General features: G+C 40.0%; 2 protein-coding genes, 1 long non-coding RNA gene and 1 pseudogene across 4 annotated transcripts in view; 1 reads left to right on the top strand and 3 right to left on the bottom strand.

The window, feature by feature from the left end:
• Positions 1-20: 20 nt before the first annotated feature.
• On the bottom strand, positions 21-2,892 carry LOC105677350 (apolipoprotein D). 2 transcript variants are annotated; one of them, XM_067349126.1, is made up of 5 exons: positions 2,706-2,892; positions 1,428-1,546; positions 1,023-1,153; positions 704-883; positions 21-461 (listed from the first exon to the last, which is right to left on the bottom strand). In XM_067349126.1, exons 1-5 carry the CDS (start codon positions 2,875-2,877, stop codon positions 317-319), a joined length of 747 nt encoding a protein of 248 aa, XP_067205227.1. In that variant the 5' UTR covers positions 2,878-2,892; the 3' UTR covers positions 21-316. The 2 variants fall into 2 exon arrangements, with proteins under 2 accessions (XP_067205227.1, XP_067205228.1); XM_067349127.1 differs by lacking the exon at positions 2,706-2,892 and adding an exon at positions 1,951-2,150 and having other exon boundaries at positions 1,428-1,542.
• Positions 2,893-4,116: 1,224 nt separating this feature from the next.
• Positions 4,117-6,276, bottom strand: LOC136997803 (uncharacterized; annotated as a pseudogene).
• A 1,731-nt stretch (positions 6,277-8,007) lies between these two features.
• The window catches only part of ken (ken and barbie), a 36,249-nt gene continuing 20,975 nt past the window's right edge, over positions 8,008-23,281 (bottom strand). The window contains exons 2-6 of the mRNA XM_012375898.2: positions 14,417-14,707; positions 14,158-14,330; positions 13,159-13,419; positions 12,728-13,019; positions 8,008-12,455 (exon numbers count right to left, since the gene is read on the bottom strand). Of these exons, the coding sequence (XP_012231321.1) occupies positions 11,976-12,455; positions 12,728-13,019; positions 13,159-13,419; positions 14,158-14,330; positions 14,417-14,704 (1,494 nt within the window). The 5' untranslated portion in view covers positions 14,705-14,707 and the 3' untranslated portion in view covers positions 8,008-11,975. The remainder of the gene's footprint in view (positions 12,456-12,727; positions 13,020-13,158; positions 13,420-14,157; positions 14,331-14,416; positions 14,708-23,281) is intronic.
• Positions 17,403-23,281, top strand: part of LOC136997804 (uncharacterized) — a 79,026-nt gene continuing 73,147 nt past the window's right edge. Inside the window, exon 1 of the long non-coding RNA XR_010888447.1 lies at positions 17,403-17,788. This is a non-coding gene — a long non-coding RNA (uncharacterized lncRNA). The remainder of the gene's footprint in view (positions 17,789-23,281) is intronic.

Below are 23,281 nucleotides of genomic sequence, written 5' to 3'. Positions count from 1 at the left end.
AATTTTATAGTACAAAATAATGTATTCGATTCGTTTTATATTTTTGCAGTAAAAATCACAGTCACAAGAAACTACAACTTTAAACATTGCAACTACGCAGTGTTTTAACTTCAAGTACAATAAATGTCCACATCAATCACATTAAGCATTCATTGGTTGTAAAATTATAATGCCTGCATAATTATGATCAAAGCTGGCATTCATGTCGCCGTTGGCTATAAATATTCTAATTCACAATTCAAGGAGTCGTTCATAAAGCTTATAGATATTTTAACAAACTTATTTTTCACCGAGTATTTCCGTTGAGATGATCGTTCTAATACGAAGCCGGGCAATTCTTTTGATCTGTACGAATAAAGTACGCTCTGCTGATATTATTCTTATCAATAACTTGATAAGACTTCTCTAAAACTGCAACGGGCGGTCTTGGTTCTCGTGTCAATATCCAAACGTTTCGTACGCTGCAAAAACACATTACAACTTTAATAATTTGAAACAATTTAATTTAATATATGTATTTTTAGAATATATTTTCTCTATTGTGGTATTTAAGTTCTCTTATTTATTTAAAACGCAAATATATGAAATGATATGTTTGATATTAATTAAAAAAGTTCGCATTAAGGCTCTGCAGGCTCTCAAAAATACTAGCTTACGAGATTACACTGATAATTTTCTTCTTTTCCATCGTAAATAAACTTACTTAAATACTCCGAGGTTTGTACAGCTCCATACCACGGCGTACGTCTTGTAGTCTGAATCGAGTATCCAATAAGGTGCATCGAACGGCAGTGGCAATGATGGAAAAGTGACGGACAATTTAGGGTCATCAGATTTGCTGATTAACCTTCCAATGCCCTCGATACTCGCTGCAACTCCAGTTCTAAGCGTGGAAACAAAGGTTTACTCCAAGTGGATAATTGCTAGTCACAATGACACAAATTTATTCCGCTTCGCTGCCTCTCGCCATCAATGACGAAACATTACTTTACAAACGTCGCGCTGTTGTCGATCGTACTTACAGTAAAGAAATTTGGGTGTTGACGATCTTCACCGAGTCATTCTCGCCCAGGCTGTAATTAGCTGTCACGCATCTTCCGCCAAATTCGAACCACGCGAAATACCTCTCGACTTCGTACCATTTGCCCAAATACTGAAAAGAGATGTTTATGATTACGTCTACGTCTTGACTGAAATATGCCCCGATTAATTAATAATGCTGGAATTTTTAAACTGCACATATTGATTTTTTTTATAAAACGTATCGCCAAATCCGAGTCATTTTTAAAGAGAACAATTAATATGTATTAGAGACAACGTATTTTGGTCATCGTTGCATAATTGAAATTTACATGATTTCAAATACAAATTTAGCTTTTCAGAGTGCGCTTTTCACGTATCATTTCGATAATTGTCTCAATACTCACTTTATCAAGCTCGAAATTTTGCATTGTTTCCAAATTTGGACACGCACCCAAAAACGGCACCTGCGCCATTGCTGCATTTGCAATGATAACGATCAACAATATTCGCAACATGTTTCTTTCTGAAAAAAAGCACAAAATTACTGACACGTGACATGCAGGGGGTAAACAAAATAATGGAAACTGCTTATTAGTGGTGTAATTTTTTAATGCGGTTGGTCATCGTGGAATTGTTCACATTGCGACCTTGTTTTGTTTTCGCTATGTAGTGCGTGCTCTCTTCAACTGTTAGCCGATATCAGTTAATCTGTGGATGTCGCGCTGTTGTGTTGATGATGCATGTTGTTCTTCATTTAATAAGTGTTTCCATTATTTTATTTCACTTCCTGTACATGAAGCTTACAAGTTTTTAAGTTTTGCGATACAATTTATTGTCACTTGATGAAGTACACTTGAAAATACGTAAATTTGTTACAATTTTAAATCAAATTTACGACATGCGAAAATATAATATGTTTATATATACTTGCCGATAATCGCAGATAATTCTTCCGTTAAATAATTACAGTTATGATGACGCAAGTCAAATTAGTGACGTTTTCCTTGAAGAATTTTACTCTTTTGCTTTAAAAGTTGATTTGACTTGAAACTTCTTTCGAAAATATTTGCTTTTTATATTTTCAATGTATGTGCGCGTTTGCGGCGAATGAAGAGAAACAAACGCGCGCTCTTTTATATTACGTTATCGCGTGCTTAGCGTACGCGCGTTTCTAAACTAATGATGCTACAGTGCAGTACATGACACACTTCAAGACACTTATGAATTGCAATATTTAACTCCTTGGATTAGTTTTTATCATTTATACTGCGTAAGCTCGTGTGTTGTAATCTATATACAAGATTATATAAACAACTAGCACGTACTAAGAGCGAAGCAATATATCATTTCAAGTACTGTTTTCTTATTTTGTCTTGCAAGATATCGCGCAGGTAATTTAAATTTCTAATGAGATACTTTTTACACGATGATATTAGCTTCGAGTCAACTAGGTGTACAAAAATCCTGCACATGAATTGTTAATGCTTGACCGACCCGATTTCTAAGTTTTCTGCTTCTTTCATTTATTCTTTCGAGAAGCTATTTGCGCTGAAAAATAAAGTAGCTCGGCGGACAATTTATTTGCTGAAAAACTCGGTTAAACTCGAAAGAGAAACGATTGGTCGAAAGGTCGGACGTAATATCGGCGATGCAATTTAATTCGATCTAAATGCGGCACTCACCTGATGACCTTGACCGTCCAGGAAAGAGATACGTGTCGAATATCAATTCGCGCGATTGACAAGGATTGACGTCGACACTTCTCACGCGATGAACTGTTCGCAGATGACTGCCGCTTCCTACTTCTCGATCCGTGCCCGCGGAGATCGACCCGTGAAGGTTGACTGGATGCATTTGGCAGACTTCTGTCAGTTAGTGGGTCAATAACGGTACGCCCGGGGTTCAAGAAACCCGGCTCGAATTTGCCATTGACCAATAGATGATCGACGATTTTGACACACGGCTCATTTCGTTGATCGAGTGCGATGGACTACTTTCGCACACGCTTAATTGTGTTTATGTGAATCTCGCGGCAGTCTATCGCGTAATTGATGCGACGCGCGTCTGAAAAAATATTTGTAAAGAGATAAATTGTAAATTGCGCATTTGAATCATAATCAATACTTGTGCATACTTTATATCGATTATTTGCGATAAAACTTGAAATGTTTCAAATATCAATCATCTTAAAGTCTATGAATTGCTAATACGCGTACAGATTGTCGAATTCATTAATTTTGTAACTTTTTTTAAACAAAAAATATTCAAAATAATTAAGATGAGTTTATCTTCTACTTTAAGAAATAATTTTTAAAACTATTTTCTTATATTATATTTTAAAAAATTCAAGTTTTCTATTTTTAATTTCCATGTTTTTTAATTTTTATACATATATGTTTGCTATTTCCAATAACCATTATCTTGCGTAATTAAAATGTGCAAATTTTATGTAAAATTATTCGATAACGTTGATCATTCATTTAATTCATTCATTTAATTTCGTTGATCATTCATTTAATTTGGTCAATTGATTCCTGTAATTTTATCTGTATTTAAATTTAACATACTCGCTATTACTAATATTTAATCAACACATCAATTTGCTTAAGTAATGATTCTGGGTGGACATTATTATTATCGAAGCAGAAGATTGAAATATGGATAATATAAGAAAAATAGACCCGTTACGTGACCCGCTTATATTTGTTTACGATGGAAGATGCCATGACATATTTAGCTTTTACTGGTATCACACTGACATGCGGATGTCGAAAAGACTTTCCAAGAGTCCGAGAAAACATATTTTCTCTCATATAATATACTCGCACGTCCTACTAATTGTCACAATGAATTATTAGGTCTAGAAATCTTTTGCGGAAGATTACATTTATAATGAAGTTATGCATGCCGTTAATTACATATTGTTGTGCGCTAATCAAGTATAATTATATGCATTAATTTACATTAATTATATATCATGCTGCAAATGTTCAGTGATTTGATAATTGAAATTTAATCGACGCCGCTGTATTATTCACGCCTTATTAAATTCGCGCAGCGAGGAAGAGGGCTAATAAAAAAAAAACAAGCAGGTTTTATTTTCAAACATTTTTTATAACAATTTTTATTTCTTCATTTTATTTTATTTTTTTTACATTTGTACGTAAGCCTATAAAACAAAGCGCCGTGCCAACCCCAAAAGTCCTCCAAGCGACGATGATGTGTTTGCGGGACAATGAATAATGACTTTTACGGTACTTAAGCGAGACTGGTTTTCAACCGCTGTGAAAACCGCTACGAGCCTAAAACGTCCGAGAAATCCCCGCGGTTTCTATCGATGATAATTATGCTTCCAGCTAGCGCCAACTGACAGACCCTCCAACGATATCCCTAAACAGTCGAGTACTTTTCCGAAATAGTCTCTTTTACATTCACGATTTTCTCCTCCTTCGCGCTTTCCGCGACGTTCTCCTCCTTGATCTCGGCAATGATCGTTTTATCCGCGTCGCCGCTTTCCTCCTTTATCACTTCGGCTATCTTCAGAATCCGCTCCGGGACGGTCTCCACCTTTTCGAGCTTCGCCGTTTCCTCCACTATTATCTTGGGAATGTCGGACGGTGCGACATTCTGGTCCGGAGTTTGGGCTTCCGGTTTTTCCTTCAATTCAACTTCGGCTTCCGGATTGACGGCCGATCTCAAGCCCTCGTCCGATTTGGTCGCCTGCGGTTTCGGCTTCGGCTTCGACTTCTGCTGGGTGGACTGCACCGGAATTTCCAAACAATCCGCCTGATCGGTCCTCACGAAGAACGTCTTCGATATCTTGTATTTGTCAAGCACGCCATAAGCCTACAATCGGAATAAAAATTAATAACTGTGAAATAAAATTACAGCCCACGCTTTTATGTCGTGTAATTACTAAGAAGTTAGTTTCTATTGATGATAATTTCAGCGAATGTATTGCACAGACAATTTTGAAATAATAATTCTATAACATACTCTTTATGCACGTTTATGTTATAGCATTAATAATTTCAAAACGGTATGTTTTGACGCGCGCGCGCGCGTGTGTGTGTTGTTTTATTAAACGTACTTTCTGAAGCACTTCTCCAGGCGGTATCTGGTCTCTCGTCATGACCCATGCATTTTGCGCATGAACCGGACCGATGCCTTGGCAGCTCCACAAAACGGCGTACGAGTCATAATCCGTTTCGAGTACCGAGTACTTAGTCTCGGGAGTAAGTGGGATTGTGGTATACTTGACGTGAAGTTTACCCTCCTCAGCCTTGGACGCTGAAGGCTTGATTTCACCCTCCAGTATCCTTTTTACGCCGGTGCTGCGCAAGATTATTATTATTATTAACGTCAACTATATATTATTAACATTAAGAAAGTTTCGGATACGATGATACGATATGATGAGGTTCGCCGAGGTGTTCGTATCTTTCTCAAAGAAATTTATCCGACGAAAGGCATCGCATGTATACTTACAAGCGATTAGTAACTTGATTGCTCACGCGATATTTCCCGTCGACACCTTTGGTGTAATTCGTCATGACACACCGAGACACCACTTCGCTGAGCTGAAAGTACCTCTCGGCCTCGTACCAAACACCTGCGAACTGTAGAAACGTCGAATCGCGTGATGTATTGAAAAAAAATTGATGATTAATGATCAATGATAAAAAAAATGATTTAAACACTGTTGTGTTTTCATCCAAACAACGTCAATAATATGAACGGCTATCTGACAGGAATATTCTGCGATTTGTGAAAAATGTAGCTTTAGCAAATTTCACTAATAACTAAAAATATTGCCGCGATGTAAAGTATTACGATATGAAGAGTTGAATAAAAATATAAAAAATGAAACGCAATATCGAGAATAAAACGTAATGCCGAAACGTGAAATGAAAAAAAATGTGCGTATAATAAAATACAATGGGATGATTGAATTACTCACTCTTTCCATGTTAAAGTTCGCCATGGGTATGTATTCCGGGCAGAAGCCCAAGTTGGGGATCTGGGCGCTGGCCCAGGCCAGAGCCGAGAGTGCTAGGATGATTTTCGTGAACATGTCTGATGACGATCTGCCTTGGGTTTCCGCCGAGACCGCAACCTTTATATACATTAAGCAGGAGCGTTGACCGAGCGCTCTTACCCCCTCTGTGTTATCCGCGTGTTGGTACTCTTACGGTACTCTCCGTGGCCCGAGAGATCGGCCGAACACACTGTGGTCATTGGTCAATGATGCTCCTACGAATCTCTTGGCAAGTTCACCGGCAACGCGACCAAGAACCAGAAATGCAAGATCCATTATGCAACTTCAAGACGAACGGTACTTCCAGATTGGAGACCCTTGAACGCCGCTTAGAGCAGCGTCTTGCAACACAGCGGAATGCCAATGATATTCGACTTTCGAGTGAAATGTGCAGTTAATAGATTGGAAAAATTCTAATTTTTCATATCTTTAATCGTCTTTTCGGTTCAATTAAAGAGCAAACGCTACGAATGCTAATTGAGAGAAAGTATTTGTTCGAGACTTTTATAAAAATCTACTATTTTGAATTAACTGTCCCTTTTTTAGACAATTGTCTAAAAGTTGTTTTTATTTTTGCATATTAAAACTTTTGGATTTTTATAATTTACATATTATTTTGTAATTTAATTGTATGCCGCGTAGAAATTTCAAAATTTGATGAAGCTACATACCGCACATATAACAATTCTATCAATGAATAAAATTTGCAACATGTTCATATTATTAATATATCATTGTTGAATGTTTAAAGCACTTTTGGATTCATATTATCAAAAGTACGGTTCATATTTGTCATCAATTTCGCTAATATATCGCTCATTTGCTGCAACGCTGACGTAACTCAAAAATCACGATTTTCCAGAAAAAGAGTTTTAATGTTTTAAATTGTTATAACTTTGGTATAAGAACATTTGAAATGCCATATTGTAGTGGGACAAAAGTATTATAATATCGTTCTAGCGCAGTATCGAAATTGCATAACATTAGACAGTTCCAAGCATTCGATCAAAAAACGCACAAAGACGTCGCGCATTGTCTTGCAGTCATTCATAAAGTTTTAATTACCAGTTTTTAGTAACCTGGCCCGCGTGTGAACACGTATTCGCGTTTGATTGATCACGGTGTGATCACACGTGTTCTGCGGAGCGGGAAAAAAACGAAAAGAGCACGTTACTTGTTGCGGTGTAATTATGCAATCGACACCGTCGAGATTGGATGTGCGCGGCGTACGGCACGTCTCGCTGGAACGTAGCCCATTAGTAACGGGTCTCTCGCTGGGGCTTTTCTTTTTATACGAAACCGAACCGTTAGCCAACGTTGCGCCTCTCTTCGGGAATTCTTGGGGATTCTGCGAACGACAAACCGCTATGCGTGTTTTGCGAGAACAGCAATTAGCTCTTCGATTTCGACATTCTACGCTCTTGTTCGGCAGCGAGAGATGAATAGCCTAAAAACGCGATCGAAGCATGTACGACAAACACCATTTCTGACAACATAATTTTAATTATAATTTAAATTATTAATTCTATTAATCACTAATAAAATTATTAACTGTAATTTTCTAGTCTTAAATGATATAAAAACTCTACACGTGCAAATGTAAATTTTTCTTCTACATTTTCATCTCCAAAGAGATGAAACATTTTTATCTCACGAGATAAAATTTATTGTTTTTGTTTTAACACATTCTAAATTGATAAAATATTTTTTAATTTCATAAAAAAAAATTAAAAGTTTCAATAAGCAATACTTTGTGAAATAATTTGAGATAATTTATCTTCTTTGAATATTTACTTTATTAAAATTATTAAGATAAAATTGATCTATTTCAATTCGAAAATGCAATTTTGCTATAAATTTTCATGTACAAATCTCGCTCGTTTGGTGGACTTTAATAAGCCATAATAGATTCTGAAGGAATGGGAGAAGAAAATCGACACTACGTATTAGTTCGATTACGCTCGCATCCTTTTTATCTCTTCGTACACAGTTTTTCCAGTTGAATTAATTTATTTCTCGTAAACCTATGAACACTAAGAAAGCACACGGGGCTCGCGCCTCGCTTGGAAGATACTTAAAATCTACAGTTTCACCCGGATGTCCAGATGAGGAAGAGAAGATGCTGTTTTTCGTTGACGAAAGACAATGGTCGTGAAGAATCAACGCTCCCGTTTATATCTACAAAATTATACCAATTATTATTCTTTACGCTTCTTAAATCTATTTTTACCGCGCAATGCATAATCCAATATCATGTAATTTAATTTATTATTCATTCTGATATCCAAAGAGCTTCTGCGTCTCGAGAACTCTGCTACATTGAATAACGTTGTCGCGAAAGTATCGTCTTCTTCCATTCCTTGTTTATTCGGTCGATCGAAAGCGAAATTCGAGATCTTTTTATTTCCTTTTCTTCTTTCCACGCCGGATACGTCGACGCGGTCTCGAGAGGGACATCCAGGGTGCGCGTGCGCGTTATAAACATAATCAATTAACAATAAAATAATCTGTAATGCGTTATCCTAGTGCGTTTACAGCTCGAGAAGAGGAGACGATTGAAGTCGGGAGTGTATGACAGGGGGCGAGTGGGGGGAGGTGGGGGAAGGGAGGGGGGTTTAAATGAAAATGGTGACAAAGCTGGTTGCTTAAATTATTCTAGGCGACTCGCAAGATCATTCTCCGTCGGTTTTCTCTCGCCTTCGCGATTGCAAGATTCTCACTGGTCACATCGAGAGCCGCGAGTCACGCCCGTATAATGAACGCCGCGACGCATCGCACGCTAAACAATAATTACTCTTTAGCATTATTATCATTTAGTATCACATTACGTTCACTGTTTTGTGCTGGCCGTATTTTGCCTGGCTTCGCGAAAGCGCACACCATCCCCCCGACCTCCCCTTCTGCTCCGCTCCTGTACATTTACTCGTTGCGGGATGACTGCGGAAAGTGAGGGAGAGAAAAGATTTGTACTAATCGATTTGTCTTCATTTCGAGTGATCACGATTGCGAGGGACGAGCAGAAACACGAGAGTATTGACGAAGCAGGAATATCGATCAATTGTGTTTTCGTTTCTCTTTTCTACATGTAACGCTTTATTTAGCAGTGTTCACGGAACACTTTTTTTTTTAGACAAAAGCAAACTGTAAAATAATTCGTTTAAATTCTTATTTATACGATTCTTTTATTAAATGTATTACTTGAATTCTACAGATTCAGATAATAAATTAATCTGTAATTGATGTGCATTAATTACAAATTTTTTACATTCTCTCTCTTTTTTTATTTCTTTTCCATTGTAATCGATAAAACACACGAATGTATAATAAAATATACGTAACAATTATATTTTCCAAGCATAGTTGCTGGTTAAAATTCATGCGCAAAAATTGTGTTGTCCGAAGTCCGACATTTGTTGGTTCAAAAATTAAAATTTTATTTGTTATTTGATGAAATTTATTTCACAATTTTTGTGAAAAGATCTTTGGTGCGAACATATCGAAGTTACACTTCGTTAGAGGATCCATATAATTTCTTAATTTGTACAGTTGTTTACAATTATAATTCGACTAATTGTAGACATAGCAATTGTCAATATTAAAATAATTTTTATATTTCTATTAACTTTGTATATATATGGAATGTGTGCATTCACTAAAAGGAATAAGCTGTGTCGAAAGTGTTTCGCTCGTAAATCGTCAAATTCGTAAGGGTTTCGTGTTTTCTCCTCGCTTAAGGTCGCTTTCAAACGTCGATCAGACAATTTGTACAATTAACGGAGCAAAAAGGAGATCGAGGCCCATCTTCACAAGGCACCTTAGGTAATAATGCCTATCTAGAGAAGAAGAAAAAAAACATGACGTCCTGCGTCAAACAAAGATGAAATTAGAGAAAAAGAAAGCTACTACTTACAACGATCTAACTAGCCTTAATGCGAAAGTTGAATTAATTTGAATGAATCTTAAGACTCTCTACGTGAATTCGTTAATTCGTTCGTCCATTTCCTAAGCGAGCTCATATCGTCGTCTTAAACGCTTATGTCTCTTAAGCCTATGAACACATGAAATCACTGCCCAATCGACCAATTTGGACCCATTTGACAAGGCACTCGAGTCGCTGAGTTATACTGAAGGGTACATCGTGAATGTGGGATGTCAAGACGAGGGTCAGGGACGAAGAGGAAAAGGCGGCAATGTGGAAGACGGGATTTTAGAAGACAGTACATTAACAACGTCGACATTCGCTACAATAAATCGCATCAACAATTTATAAATATTTCGTAACCGCGTCTTCCGCAATCGATTTCGCCGATAATAATGCTCCCTTCCGTCGTGCTTAACGTTTCGATATATCGCTCTTTTTTCGCGTTTTTTTTTTTTTTTTTTTTTTTTAGCATTTCGATCGAGTACTTCCGTGTTCGCGATCGAAACCGTGCAGTTTTAACTGCGAGCAGTTAGTACGAGGCGATTGGCGGGCAGGACACCTAAGATCTACCTAAGACAGAAATCGGTGGAAAGTTGATTGGTCCCATTGCAATAGTGTGAAATAAATAAATTCTAGTCCGTCCGCACGTTCCTATTTAACATTATTTACATATATCGTGAGATTAGTCGCACGCGCTGAGGTAAACGGGACGTCTTGCCGGATGCCACGTGCGGCGATTAAAATTAAAATAACAACAAAACAAGACGCAACAAGGGGGCTGCGCTTCACCATTCACAAGCTCGTCCGGATCGGTGGCAATAATTGACTGTTCGTTCACTTATCGTCCTTGTACTTTTCTCAGATTGTGTCCGACGATCGTATTCGACGTATACATTAACAAAGGCGTCTTATCAAACTTATTGCTTATGCGTAACAATAAGATACTTTCTGAAGAGAAAAGTCGCAACACTGCGACTTTAGTATCGAGAAGGTTCTCACGAAATCGATTCTTTTTCTTTTTCTTATTTTTTACAAAGGCGCTTCTCCGGTGCTGCGTGCCGTTCGTCTTCGAAGAAAACTCACGGAGATTTCCGATCGACGTCTTCGATCGACATCTTGTTTCAGAATGTAAATTAATCTCTGAAACCAAAGAATGTATTTCTTCGCAAGATAACGGCAGCTTCGCGTGCCTCAGGTATATTATTTCTTGAAAACGGAAACTTTTGCAACTTTTAGGTACAATAAACAACAGTAAATGGAGCGTGATGAATAAATTACAATATTTGGAAATACATTCTGTTTGGATCGTATGTGAATAAATAAACTTTTGCATATCACACAGAATCACGTTTACTCTTGTTTTGCTTCCAACTGTATTTGCTGAAAACACACGTAATATTCAGACCAAAATATTAAAATTTCAAAGCTTTTCGAAAACTATCGCAAATGGAGAAATAGAAAACTATCGCAAATAGAGAAATAGAAAACTATCGCAAATAGAGAAATAGAAAACTATCGCAAATAGAGAAATATACGCATAACTGCATGAGATATTCAAAATTGTCATGCAAAAAATCCTTTCGACAATATAACGAAATGCTTTGAAGAAGCATCGACAGAATTCTGTTTGGATGTTAGAATCTCATTTTTCCTTTTAACGTGTATCTATACATGTATATATAGTGCCAATGCGTGCACACAATAAATATATAATTAAAATATATTTTATATTTAATATATAAAAAATAAATAAAGATATATATTTTTTTTTGTACATGTCATACGTGTCAAAAGTGAAAATCTTTCGCATGATAATTTTAAATATCACTCCGCAGAAGGATCTTTCAAAATGGTCTGAATAGAAGTTGAGTATCTCGACCGCGCCGTTTTAATGAAATCCTACGGGCATCGAAATGTTGCTCGAAGGACTCGTCATCATGTCGTCGCGCTCGAGGAATACTCTTCAGCACCGGACGGCCTTTGACCGTGTCGCTATTCGTGGTTGAATTCGCGGTGTATATTCTTGCTGAGCAGCAGATTGTTGTGCGGTCCCGAGAGATGCCTGATGAGGTCCTGCAGATTAACGAAGTTCGTCGACGAACAGAAACAACACGAGAACGTATTATCGGGGCCGGCTATCACGCTCCGGTGCACCGAGCAGAGGTGTTTCAATAAGTGAGCCTTCTGCTTGAACATGGCGACGCAGAGTCTGCACGCGAACGGCTTTTCGCCGGTGTGCACTCTCAAGTGTGTCTTCAGGTTCCACGACATGCCGAATTGCTTGCCGCAGTAGCTACACCGATACTCCCGCACCGGAGTGGACCTGGGCGAGTCGTCCGTAGGCGGCAACGGCTGCGAGGCTCTCGCGGGTTGCATCAGACCCCAGCGGTTCCAGTGCGGCTCCAAAGCCGCCGCCGACGCTGGATCGGCGCTCTGCGGGCGATGCGACGGCGGTGTCACCGACCTGTCCTGCTATATATTAATAACGGCTTACGATCAGCGATCAAGAAACGGCGCAGCAATGTGCATAAGCAGTGACTATAAAATCGCGAACCATTAAAATGATATTCTTCTGACTTTTGTATTTGAAAAACAAACTGCAACAATTTAGTGGCGAAACTTGCGTGAGCAGACGCTCGAACAAAATTAGAAAGCTCATTGGTTGCGCAATATTTATCGAAGATTCGATTGTATTGGTCAATATTTTTGAGATATATTGGAAATAAGTGTCGAACGGGGCGTACCAGATACGGTGGTGCCGATACGCTGAGGGGATGCGGCGCCTGCAACCGCCTGGGCGTCTCGAATCCAGGATTGAAGGGTACGAAGGCCGGATTTTGCGCGGGGGCGTTGTGGAAGCCCGGTCTTCGCTTTCGATGAGGCGTCACGACGTACGCCTCCGCAGGTGGGATGGGCATTTCCTCCGGTTTCCTTTTCCCGGGTTCCAAACCCAGCGCCAGCCGTGCCGCCAACTGCCTCTTCCTCTCTTCGGCCTCCTCGAGAGATTCTCGCCTTTCGAATATCTGCTTTTCAGACCTGCGACGATCAAACCGGGCGTTCTGAAGATGCTTTCTAATCCGTTTCATCAGATGTGACTCATAAAATGACTAAACAGCTAGCGATAGAGCAGCGATTGTATGACGTATGAAGGGCAACGTGTAGAGCATAACCTAACCTTTGTATTACGTCGTATGAGCTGTCGCTCGTGACGGACGCGCCGGAATTGAGACTCAGATTAACCGGGTCGGAGCTATCCCTTCTTCTAGGCGGTTCTATGCTGCCTTCCCTGTCCGTAACTTGACTTTCGCCCTCCATGCCTTCGACATCCACATCTACTTCCGGCTCTGGCTCCTGCTCCTCCGCCTCCTGCTCCTCTTCGCAGCCCTCCTCAGTTTTAATGAGAACTGAGCAGCAGTCCGCGGGATTATTGGATTGCCTGATGAATATGATACTTTTAAAATATTTTGTCAGAAATATTATGTTGGCAGGATTGTGTGGATATTACGTTGCTGTAAAATTAAAATTAAGAGAATTATTATTGAGTTTTATCTTTTGATGCGTAACATCTCGCGTTCTTTCGCTGTAAAACGACTAATATTTGTTCGTGCTCCCAATAAAAAAAATATATACATTGCCAGTCAAAAGTTTTTAGACAAAGCATACAGTTGAATTTATTATAATTTTATTTAATCCACGCAACCACATTTAAAATAAACATTTTCAAGAATGTATTAACGTATATCTTCATTCAAGGATTTACGGAAATAGAATGTAAAAAAAAAATAATTATGGAAAAAATACTTATTGTTTAAAAACTTTTGATTGGCAGTGTATATATAAAAATATATCGAACTAATGTAAGTAAAATTCTATATAATAATTAAATCAAATGTAAAAATGTTTTAGAAAACTTTAAAGAACCGTCGCAATTGTTTCTTAATTTCTAATCTCTCGGATTAGTCATTCGCGTCCTGATATTTTTTCTCATCCTTTTTTTATTTCCTTATTAATATCGTACATTCAGAATTCTCTCTGTTGAGAGATCGATGTACATTAGATTCTACTCGGACCGTTAATTAAAAAATTAGAAATGTAAAAATCGAGACGATTCTTCAAAGCCTAATTTCTATATTTGATAAAAAAAAATATATATATATATTTGTTTTGTATCAACCTGCTGTCGTATTGAGACTCATAACTGCAGCTTTCCTGGCCTTCGGAGGGCTGCGGAGTCGACACTCTCTCGGAGTCAGAATTACTAGAAGTTTGAGGTTGATTGGGCTCAAACAGCCCCGACTTAATTTGAAGAAGCTCGAAGAGCTCCCTCAACGGCGTGAGCTCTGACGACTGAACGGAAGAAAATTCTGTTGTTAAGACTTGGCAGTTACGTTTTTTTTCCTTAAAAGATCTCTATTGTGCTCCAAAATCCGTACCGGTATGAGCGCCTGTCCGTTGTACAGAAACTCCAACAAATGATTCAGTTGAGTCTTTCGGACGCCAGACAAATGAACTACGTGGTCCAGTGCGGGATTCCGAAGTAGACTAGCTAAAAGAGGACTGGCCGCTGCTAATACGACGCGGTGGGCCTTCACGACGGACCCATCATCGCATGCCAGGGTCACGTCCACGTGACGGTCCCCGCTGTACCAGGCCCCGACCTCCGCGGCCAAGGTCGCTGGATGCTTCCCATAGTGAAGCGTCAGGAGACCGTCAGTATACATCGTCTAAAATAAAAATAAAAAATGTTAACGCTCTTCATTTGCCTTGAAGATTGCATGTTTATATGCATGAATCTAACACTTGAATCAAATCAACATTCGAAGAAGCAAAAAAACGACAATGACGTCTCAGTTGATTTGATAAAAATTTCGTGTTACACTTTTTTTTTTAATTATTCAACTGGTATTACATAAGATATTACGTTATTCTAATTTACGATTAAATTATAAAATTTTAAAAATCTAAAAATTTATATATTTCTAATCAAATTTCAAGAAGAGATTTGCTAAAAGATTGGCAAATAAAATGTGTAGTAGCAATCCTAGTGCATTTTATATTTCTATTGTAGATTAGAAGATAATAGCAGTTAGAAACTTAAAAAAAATGAGATCATGGTTATAAGGGAAATTGTGTGAAAAAAGAATTTGTCCCGCGTCCTTAACCCAATAAGTAATCTTGTCGCCTTGCGTGTTGCAAAGGCAGCTTCGTTACATTAATTTCCTCCTTTCGTGTCTTAGCTCTTTCAAAAACGGCGGAAAAGATACTGATGTGTCACAAGATCGTGTTTCTCACGTTTCTCTTATATCTGCGCAGCTCTCGGTTGACCATGTCAAACGTGTTTAACGGTGCGGTATGTCAATTATCCAGTTAGTCTAAACTCCTCACGCATTTACTTCACCTTCGAACGCGTATATTTAACTGCATCCGATTTGATTATCAGTTTACAAGAATTCCATTAATACAGAATTATTTTTTTACCTTATAAAAATCAAAGAGATAAATATTTCACACAACATTAATCTAATCGATATAATCCGGTTTTTAACAAATCGACTGATAATTATGGTAATAAATGCATCGAGTAAAAATGTTCGAGTATCTTCACATATAATAAATATAATTAACTTAACTAATAATTATAATTATTACATATATGATGAATCAAACTTAAAATTTAATTATGTAATCGAGATTCTAAAAGTCTAAGAATTTATTAATTTATCTTGTATAAGAAATTTTTCTAATCTTGTTAATATAAAAGAAACTGCAAGATAACATCTTATTCGTTAATTATAAGTGTCGACTAATCGTACATAATTCGCTCATGATTAGCTGTTATCTCGAGGGAACAATTGTTATTACAACATAATCTTATAACAGCAATCGTTGAAAAAACATTTCACTAATATATCGATATCGATCGCACAAGAAATATCTCATTCATGCGTGTCTAAGATTTGCAACAGTTTAAAGCGGCCACGGCTAAGAATTGAGAATTAACGGCTGATCGAGCATTCCTTCAGTTTCTCAAGGGAAGTCGCGAGAGAGAAAGTCCGGTTTCACGTTATGTTTTCAAGAAGCAGAAGTATAACTAATATTATGAAATCAATGCCGTAAATGTCTACGAATTCCGCAATGTCAAACGTATTTTAGCGTTTGTTTCAAACTGGAAATAATCAACCGGTTACTCTCGGAAACTTTCATTCTTGTGACATTTTCGGGAAGAGAGCGCAAAAATAATATACTTACACCGTATTTCATTAATTCGCATGTAAATAAACTAAATGTCTTTTTAATACATGCGCGAACTTATGGTCAGTTTATAAAAACTTAATTCTGCATTACTATTTATATGACAGGCAATAATTATGCGAACGTGCAATTCAGTATCGCAGAACGATAAAGTAATGACGCGTAATAAGACGATCTCCTGATCTAAGAACACCTCACATTCGCTGTCATGACCTTCAATTGATAGTCCGGACGAATTCGAAAGGGAAGACCTTGGGTAAAAGTCACGAAGAAGGTGCCGAAACCGTCGCGGAATTTTAAATCGCCGAAAGTAGCGACGAACTCGACATTTCGTTACGAAGTCATTGCTAGGCTACTGTTTATACATTCTCTTAGATAACATCTCATCGCGGAATGAATTCCTTTCATATTAGACGTCACGAAGCGTCGCGGTTACATAACTGGGAAATTTACATCCGCTTAGTATCCGCACTTGCATAAGAAAATCATTTCGCTGTTATGAAGCCTCGTGTGAGATAAATCAACAACAAAGAACGGCATGGCTTCACGTTAACATTCATAGCTTTATCAATATTTTATGAAGCTGGCGCGGTAAATAAGAAGCAAAAAATTGATAGGGGAAAAAAAAATAAGAAAAAAAATTGTTTTCTTTCTACTTCGCATTTAAAATTAATAAAAGACATCAATTTTCAAACATTATTTTTCTTACGTCTCATTCAGATATATCATAACGATAATTATCAGCGAAGGCGGAAGGAGCGATTCAAAGTAATTTTAAAGGAAAAAGAAAAAAAAACACGAGTTCTCTGGTTAAAGATGCGGCGCGTAACTATCATAGACTCATAGGAATAGACTACGCGAGTGACGCTCCATTGAAGGACAGAAATAGTTTGTCAATCGTGCTCTCTCTCTTTTTCTCTCTCGCACATCACAAGAGTGGGGAGAAGACGACTGGCGAGGTGACCAACTAAAAATGTAAACTGTTTTATCTCATCATAGGTGTATAAACGCCGCTTACCAACCGATCTATTAGAAAGAGACGGAACAATTTGCACTATTGCTCTCTGTTTCTAACGTCGGTGTCAGCTCCTCTCGCGGGACGCGCAGTGTATTTCTATAAGTCCTACGGGCGGTCGTACACACTCGCTCGCGTGCGTGATGTCTGCGTGATATCGAGAAAATTGCTAAATAAGGAAATCGTTGCTGGTCAGCGCGGATCCGCGTTGCTACCGCCGCCGCTACTGGTAATGCTAGTATAAGCACCGACTGAAGTTCAGGGTCAATCGCCGTGCGGACCGAGCGGCCGGCCGGCCGGCCGGCCGGATTACGTTCGCGCTTACGCGCTCACGTTCTTCTTTCTTCTATTTGGGCCTTGAGGAGTTGCCGGGCAGGGTCTTGTGCCCGCGCGTTGCACCGCGGACGTAACAAATGACCGGACGGTTATCCGCGCTGTTATCCGGGCGGATCGAAGCCGCGGGACACGAGAGAGGAGAATGAACATTTCATATATTTTACGCTTCGCAGCGCCATTGCTCGAGCATAGCTACGTGCAGGTGAGATATTTTTTCTTTCGCCAGAGATGAATTTCTAAGGTCTTGGAAAAGGTCTGCCCGGCATGAGCGACAATAAGTGTCGCACAAGTCCGTCGCGTTTCTCCGTTTCTCGGATTCACCGACAAAATGTCGGGATGAGCATCGAGATAAGGTGGCCGGTTGAACATGGATTAGCATAGCCAATCCAGCTCGGTACTATTCCTTTTTCTTTTTCTTCCTCACCGCCCTTGTCTAGCTTAAGAATAAGACGACGAGCCCTCTTCACCATTTCGTCCAATCGACTGTCACTAGCGTTACTTGGTGGGGACCAAGTCTTGCGCCGCAATACGCATGCGACGTCCATGCTATTCGGAGCGGGCGCTTTTACCGGCGAAGCCGCGCCTCGTTCTCTGCGTGTGCTGTGCTGTGCTGTGCTCTGCTGCGCCGAGAACAAAACCGCCTCCAAATGGAGTATACCTGATACACGGTGTCGGTAAAATATCGTCGAGTAACGCGCGCCATAACGTCGGCTGATACGAAAAACTTCAATACATGATACTTTGGATATGAAATTTCAGGATATGAGATTTTAACAGATTGCAAAACGTATAAAAGCGTTCAACGATGAAGCGAGTTTTAATTTCTCTTTTGATTTATTTCAGTAATTTATACTGTTGATAATTGCTATATATTTTTTATGAAATTGAAAATTAGAAAGCTAAGAAAGAGTGATCAATTTCATTAAAATAAAAAATTTTAAATTTAGAAAAAGTATTGTTGATCAAATGCCAATTAAAGATAAAAATTAGACCGCTTTTAATGTTCCAATTTTTTAAAATTTAGATCACAATTTTCGATGATAATTAATCATTTCTTAATTCCATTTTTTGTAGCGTAAAACTGATATATTGTGAAACAATTTGAAATTGAATTTATAATCCATTGTCAATGACGAAAGAAAAAAAAAAAAAAAAAGTATAGCAACATAAAACTGGCGCGAATGGTTCCTGACGAGTCGGGATTTCAGATAAGAAGAGAAAGTCGATGAATTCGTAAATTCTACCACGCGAATCGACCGTCGTTCATTTATCGGACCTATATATGTATAGGCATGCATACGTCCTCGTTGCACACACACGTGTGTTGGTGTACTTTCGTCTCGTGGCACCGATGCACGCGCGTGCACACGCGCACAGGCGCGCGAGGCGACGATGCGCGATACCACATACACGCGAGCATTATAATCTCCTATCCGGATGGCGGACGTTACGATCTACCATTGAATCGAACAATGGCGAAACTGGGTTACGCAAATGTCGAGGCTGGAAATTAAACCGCGAGACACCCGGGGGGGTTCAGCGGGAGAGGGAGACTTCGCGCGTCGCGACCGAGCGATGAAAAAGACCGCGCGCTGTTGAAAAACACACGGTTAATCGTAGGAAACGAGCGGTTCGTTAAACTCGCTTGCATAAGACAAGTTTGCAAAATTTTGCGAATAAAGCGGCTCGGCGCTAGATTTTACCAATAAATTCTTTGTAAAATTTATTTTTCTAGCTAAAAAAACTGTAAAAATTCCACTAAATTGGTTTAAAGAAATTAATTCAACTCAAAAAATTCAGAGGAAAAAGCAACGTTAACGGTATCTTCTTCTTTTCTCCGTCGACGTCGCATCGCTTTGTCGATATCGCTTCGATATCATTCCAATGTTCAATATTTTTTTTATTATTCAGACATCACGGTTTTGCACGGCGGCAAAAAAAAAATACGAATCGCGACAGCGCTGATTAAGGTGAGGCGGCTGAAACCGCGCGAGCCGAGCGGCGGGAATTGAGCAACGCGGAGAGAGAACTCGTTACGGGGACCTGTAATGGGGCCCAGGCGTTTCCGCTCCATTTTTTTGTGGGCCCAATTACGTTTTGCCAGTCTGGATAGGTTATGTTTCGTGGTCTCATTGTGCCGCACTCGTATATGCTCGCTTACTCGCACCGGGTCATCGGTATCCACTCGTTTGGAACACTGAGCAATATCCCATGGCGAAGTGGTGCCGCACCGCAGAGAGCAGTTATGCTTGTTACCGGCGCGAAGCTTTTCGAAGAGATCAGCGGCATCGATCTTTTACGATACATTAAGCGAGGACAAGCGGTTCGAGAAACGCTACGTGCTTCCTCTTGTGAAGGTACTTTTAGCGCCGAAGAAAGGCGTGAAAACATTTCAAATTGATGATTGAACAATAGAGATTGCACTTCCCCTTCATTTACACATCGGAGTCTGATTGTTTCGTCTTTCGTAAAAGATGTTATAACTTTTTCGAAAACAAAAGAGCATACATATATCATTATGCAACATACCAAAAAATCCGTATCTAAAACTACTGATAAAGTAGTTCAAATTAGACAAAAATTTGAAAAATTGTATTAATCATTGAGATTTTTTTCCTAGTAATATTATTCTTCACTTTTACGCGACTTAATTTACCGAATTTAATTTGCCGTCGCGCAGCGCACGTCAGCGAAACGCTGGCAAAAACCGCCCGCGCCTATTTTCGATGCGGACTAGTTTTTATGCGAATCGCGAACACTCTCTTGATGAGAGATCGCGTTCTACGTTTCCGTCGTCCAAGAATAGCTTCGTGGTTCGCTGACTTCCCGTACCGCGGCCGCACATTGTATTTCTCGTCTCTGAAACGAAAACCTGCCCGCGCGGCGGCAGGGTTGTGACACCCCGTGAAACCGTGCGGTGACTCACACCTTTCCTCGATTTCGAATTGCCATTTTCCACCTGGTCTCTCACGCTCTCCCTCTTGCGCATCGCTCCGTCGACTGTAACGTTGCTCTCTCCGACATCCTCTCCTCCTCTTCTTCCTCGTTTCTAAAAGGTTTCCCGTCCGTTTTGCCCTTTCGCAACTTGGCGAGCACCGGCTGAACGAACGGCGCGCGTTACCGTCCGGAAAAAGAATTGACCCGCGAGCGTGTCTTTAACCGGAAGTACGTGTTCGTGCGATCTCTTCAATTTCACCGTGAATCCTCCTTCCCGACGTTATTGAAGAAACAGAAGTAACAAAGGAGCTAACGAGTTCCATTTGCTTGAACGATGCAAATGCCTGTCGATTGTACATCGCGATCTGCGACTCGTTCTCAATCATTACGATAGTTGAACGGTGTAACGTTTGGATAAGACCGACGGGGGAAGATATAGAGCCACGGTTACACGGAAAAAACAGATATTCTTATTTTAAAAATATCTTTATTTTTAACATGAAAATCTTGAAATGAGATTATATTGCTTTAAACGAAGCAAACTGGCTTGAGTGAAGTCATTTTATATAGTTCAACCAAGAAAAAAATATTCTTATTATTTAAGAATAATTTTCTTGAATGGAAAAGACAAAATGTTGGATAGAAAATAACATATTTTTCAAATAAAAGATTATAATTTTCTTAGAGTAAAATTAAATATTGTATTCTTCAAGTGATCATTATAAAATGGAAATAAGACTATAGTATTGTTAAAATTTAAGATTATTAAATTCTCATCGGAAGATTATAAATTGTTGCGTATATACGAAACAATGAACGCGTTAATTTGAGTATATAAGCTTTAATTTGACACTACTTTTTCTTCCGTGCATAGTCGCAAAATGTGAATCATATTACGGAGCTCACGTTAGCAACGGAATATTGATATATTTTATGTTCAATTTTCTGCCATATTAGTGATAAAGTGAGTGTTGCCGCTGCGAAAAGCAACGATATAGAAATAATATTTCTTGTAAGAAACTGCAACCAAGTTCGACGAAGCTCGACATTCCCAAATTTAAATCCTCGTCCTTTTAACCCCGAGAATCACGGCGTGGACGCCGATTATCATTCGCTCTCCCTTTCAACGCGGATATTCTCGTAATTAGACGCGGAACTCGTCCGCGATGGACCGACCGGCCGACCGACCGACTGACCGACCGAACGATCGGCCATCGCGTAGAGCGGGGCGCCAAAAATAGCAACGCGGTCAGGGCGGCGGTGGACTTGTTTTTCACACGGGGGAGCGACAAAAGTTCCCCGCGCTCTCGATCGGCGCTCGCTGCCGCCGCCGCCGCCGCCGCCGCCGCCGCCGCCGCCGCCGCCGCCGTCGCCGAGTCACCGGATACATTTCGTTCAAGGCCAGAAAGTAAAAAGCCTTTTCAGAGCTGCACTTACGTACCAAGAGCTAGCTCTAACTGGTACGCGAGCGCACACACCACCGCCCCGTCCGTCAGGTACACGCGACGCACGCGATACACGCGGCCTTGTGTAAGCGCGCGCGCGTACGTTTGTGTACACGTGTACGCGTTGTTTTTGCGTTTGTGCGTACGTGTGCACGGCCGTGTGTGCATGCGAGCGCGAAGGCGTCCCTCTCTCTCTCTCTCTCTCTCTCTCTCGTCCCCCGCCGCCGGAGCGAGTCCGCGAAGCGGCTAGTTACATGATCCATTCATTATATAAGAACAATCGCCTCCTCTAATAGACACGCTCCATCATTGTGGATCTGAAGGGCAAGCTCGGTGTACGCGTGCGCTGTGCTCTTCTGCGTGTTTCCAGCGTGTTTCATGGAACGATCGGAGCACGCGCGCGCGCGCGCACGCGCGCTACTGCGCTACCAAAATCGGCAAAAATCAAGTGCACACGAAGAAATCATGAAGGCCGCCGCGGTGACCGTGGGAATCCGCCTCTGCGCGCTTTATCACTGTCAATCTTCGAAAGTAAATTCGACTGATTTGCGATTTTCTCGTTGGCTGGATATTTATATAATAAGAAAACGGCTAGTTTGAACAGCGTAGCAATTAAAGCTGTATTCGAAATGAATTGTGGCCTTCGAGCGCTCGCAATGCATATTATTGCACTCTACCAAAACACCTTTTTGCCGTCATTAAATAGTATTTTTAGCATCTGGCGGAGTAAGAGAATAATATCCGATGTAATATTTGAGGAGAAAAAAAAGGACGCTTTTTCGCGCGTTGCGTAATGAAATTGCGCCAAAGATTCGACGAAAAAAAAAAAAAAAAAAACGGACATCGGCGATGAATCATAGTCGACGGGACGAATGCGTTTTCATCTCGTAGAAAATCTTCGACAAAGTTTCACGGAATTTCGAGTTCCGATTTCGCTCGCGGAGGCGTATCTTTTGGAGAACCTACCTTAACTAGTCGTGCCGCGAGAAACTTAAACGATTCAATTTACCTCTTTGCTGACTTCGTGTAATCGCAGAGTTACTTCCATTTATTCTTTTACGCCGATTCCGCATGGCGCTTGCTCACGCACGCACACACGCCTGCCCGGGTATAAATGTATGCAAGTACGTGAGGCGATGAGTATGTGAATCGGCCTTTATACCACGAACGTCTCCACACCGCGTTCTCTTACGTAACGCACGATCGTTTCTCTTAAACGGACGACGTCGCCTCCGCTGCCGTATAATCCAAAGAGCACTCCTGTCCTGCGTACGAGATCGCCGCCGAAGATACTCACGGCCGTCCGTTTGGTC

Source organism: Linepithema humile, chromosome 2 (assembly GCF_040581485.1).
Source record: "Linepithema humile isolate Giens D197 chromosome 2, Lhum_UNIL_v1.0, whole genome shotgun sequence".
Classification (NCBI taxonomy): domain Eukaryota; kingdom Metazoa; phylum Arthropoda; class Insecta; order Hymenoptera; family Formicidae; genus Linepithema; species Linepithema humile.
This window is presented reverse-complemented; position numbering and strand designations above follow the sequence as displayed.

What these genes read in the sequence shown, in the direction of transcription:
- LOC105677350 (XM_067349126.1), bottom strand. Translation starts at nt 2,877, where the DNA reads ATGCATCCAGTCAACCTTCACGGGTCGATCTCCGCGGGCACGGATCGA. An exon ending in AAAATTTCGAGCTTGATAAA is followed by an intron (nt 1,154 to 1,427) that starts GTGAGTATTGAG and finishes ATCTCTTTTCAG; the next exon opens with TATTTGGGCAAATGGTACGA. An exon ending in AACACCCAAATTTCTTTACT is followed by an intron (nt 884 to 1,022) that starts GTAAGTACGATC and finishes TTCCACGCTTAG; the next exon opens with AACTGGAGTTGCAGCGAGTA.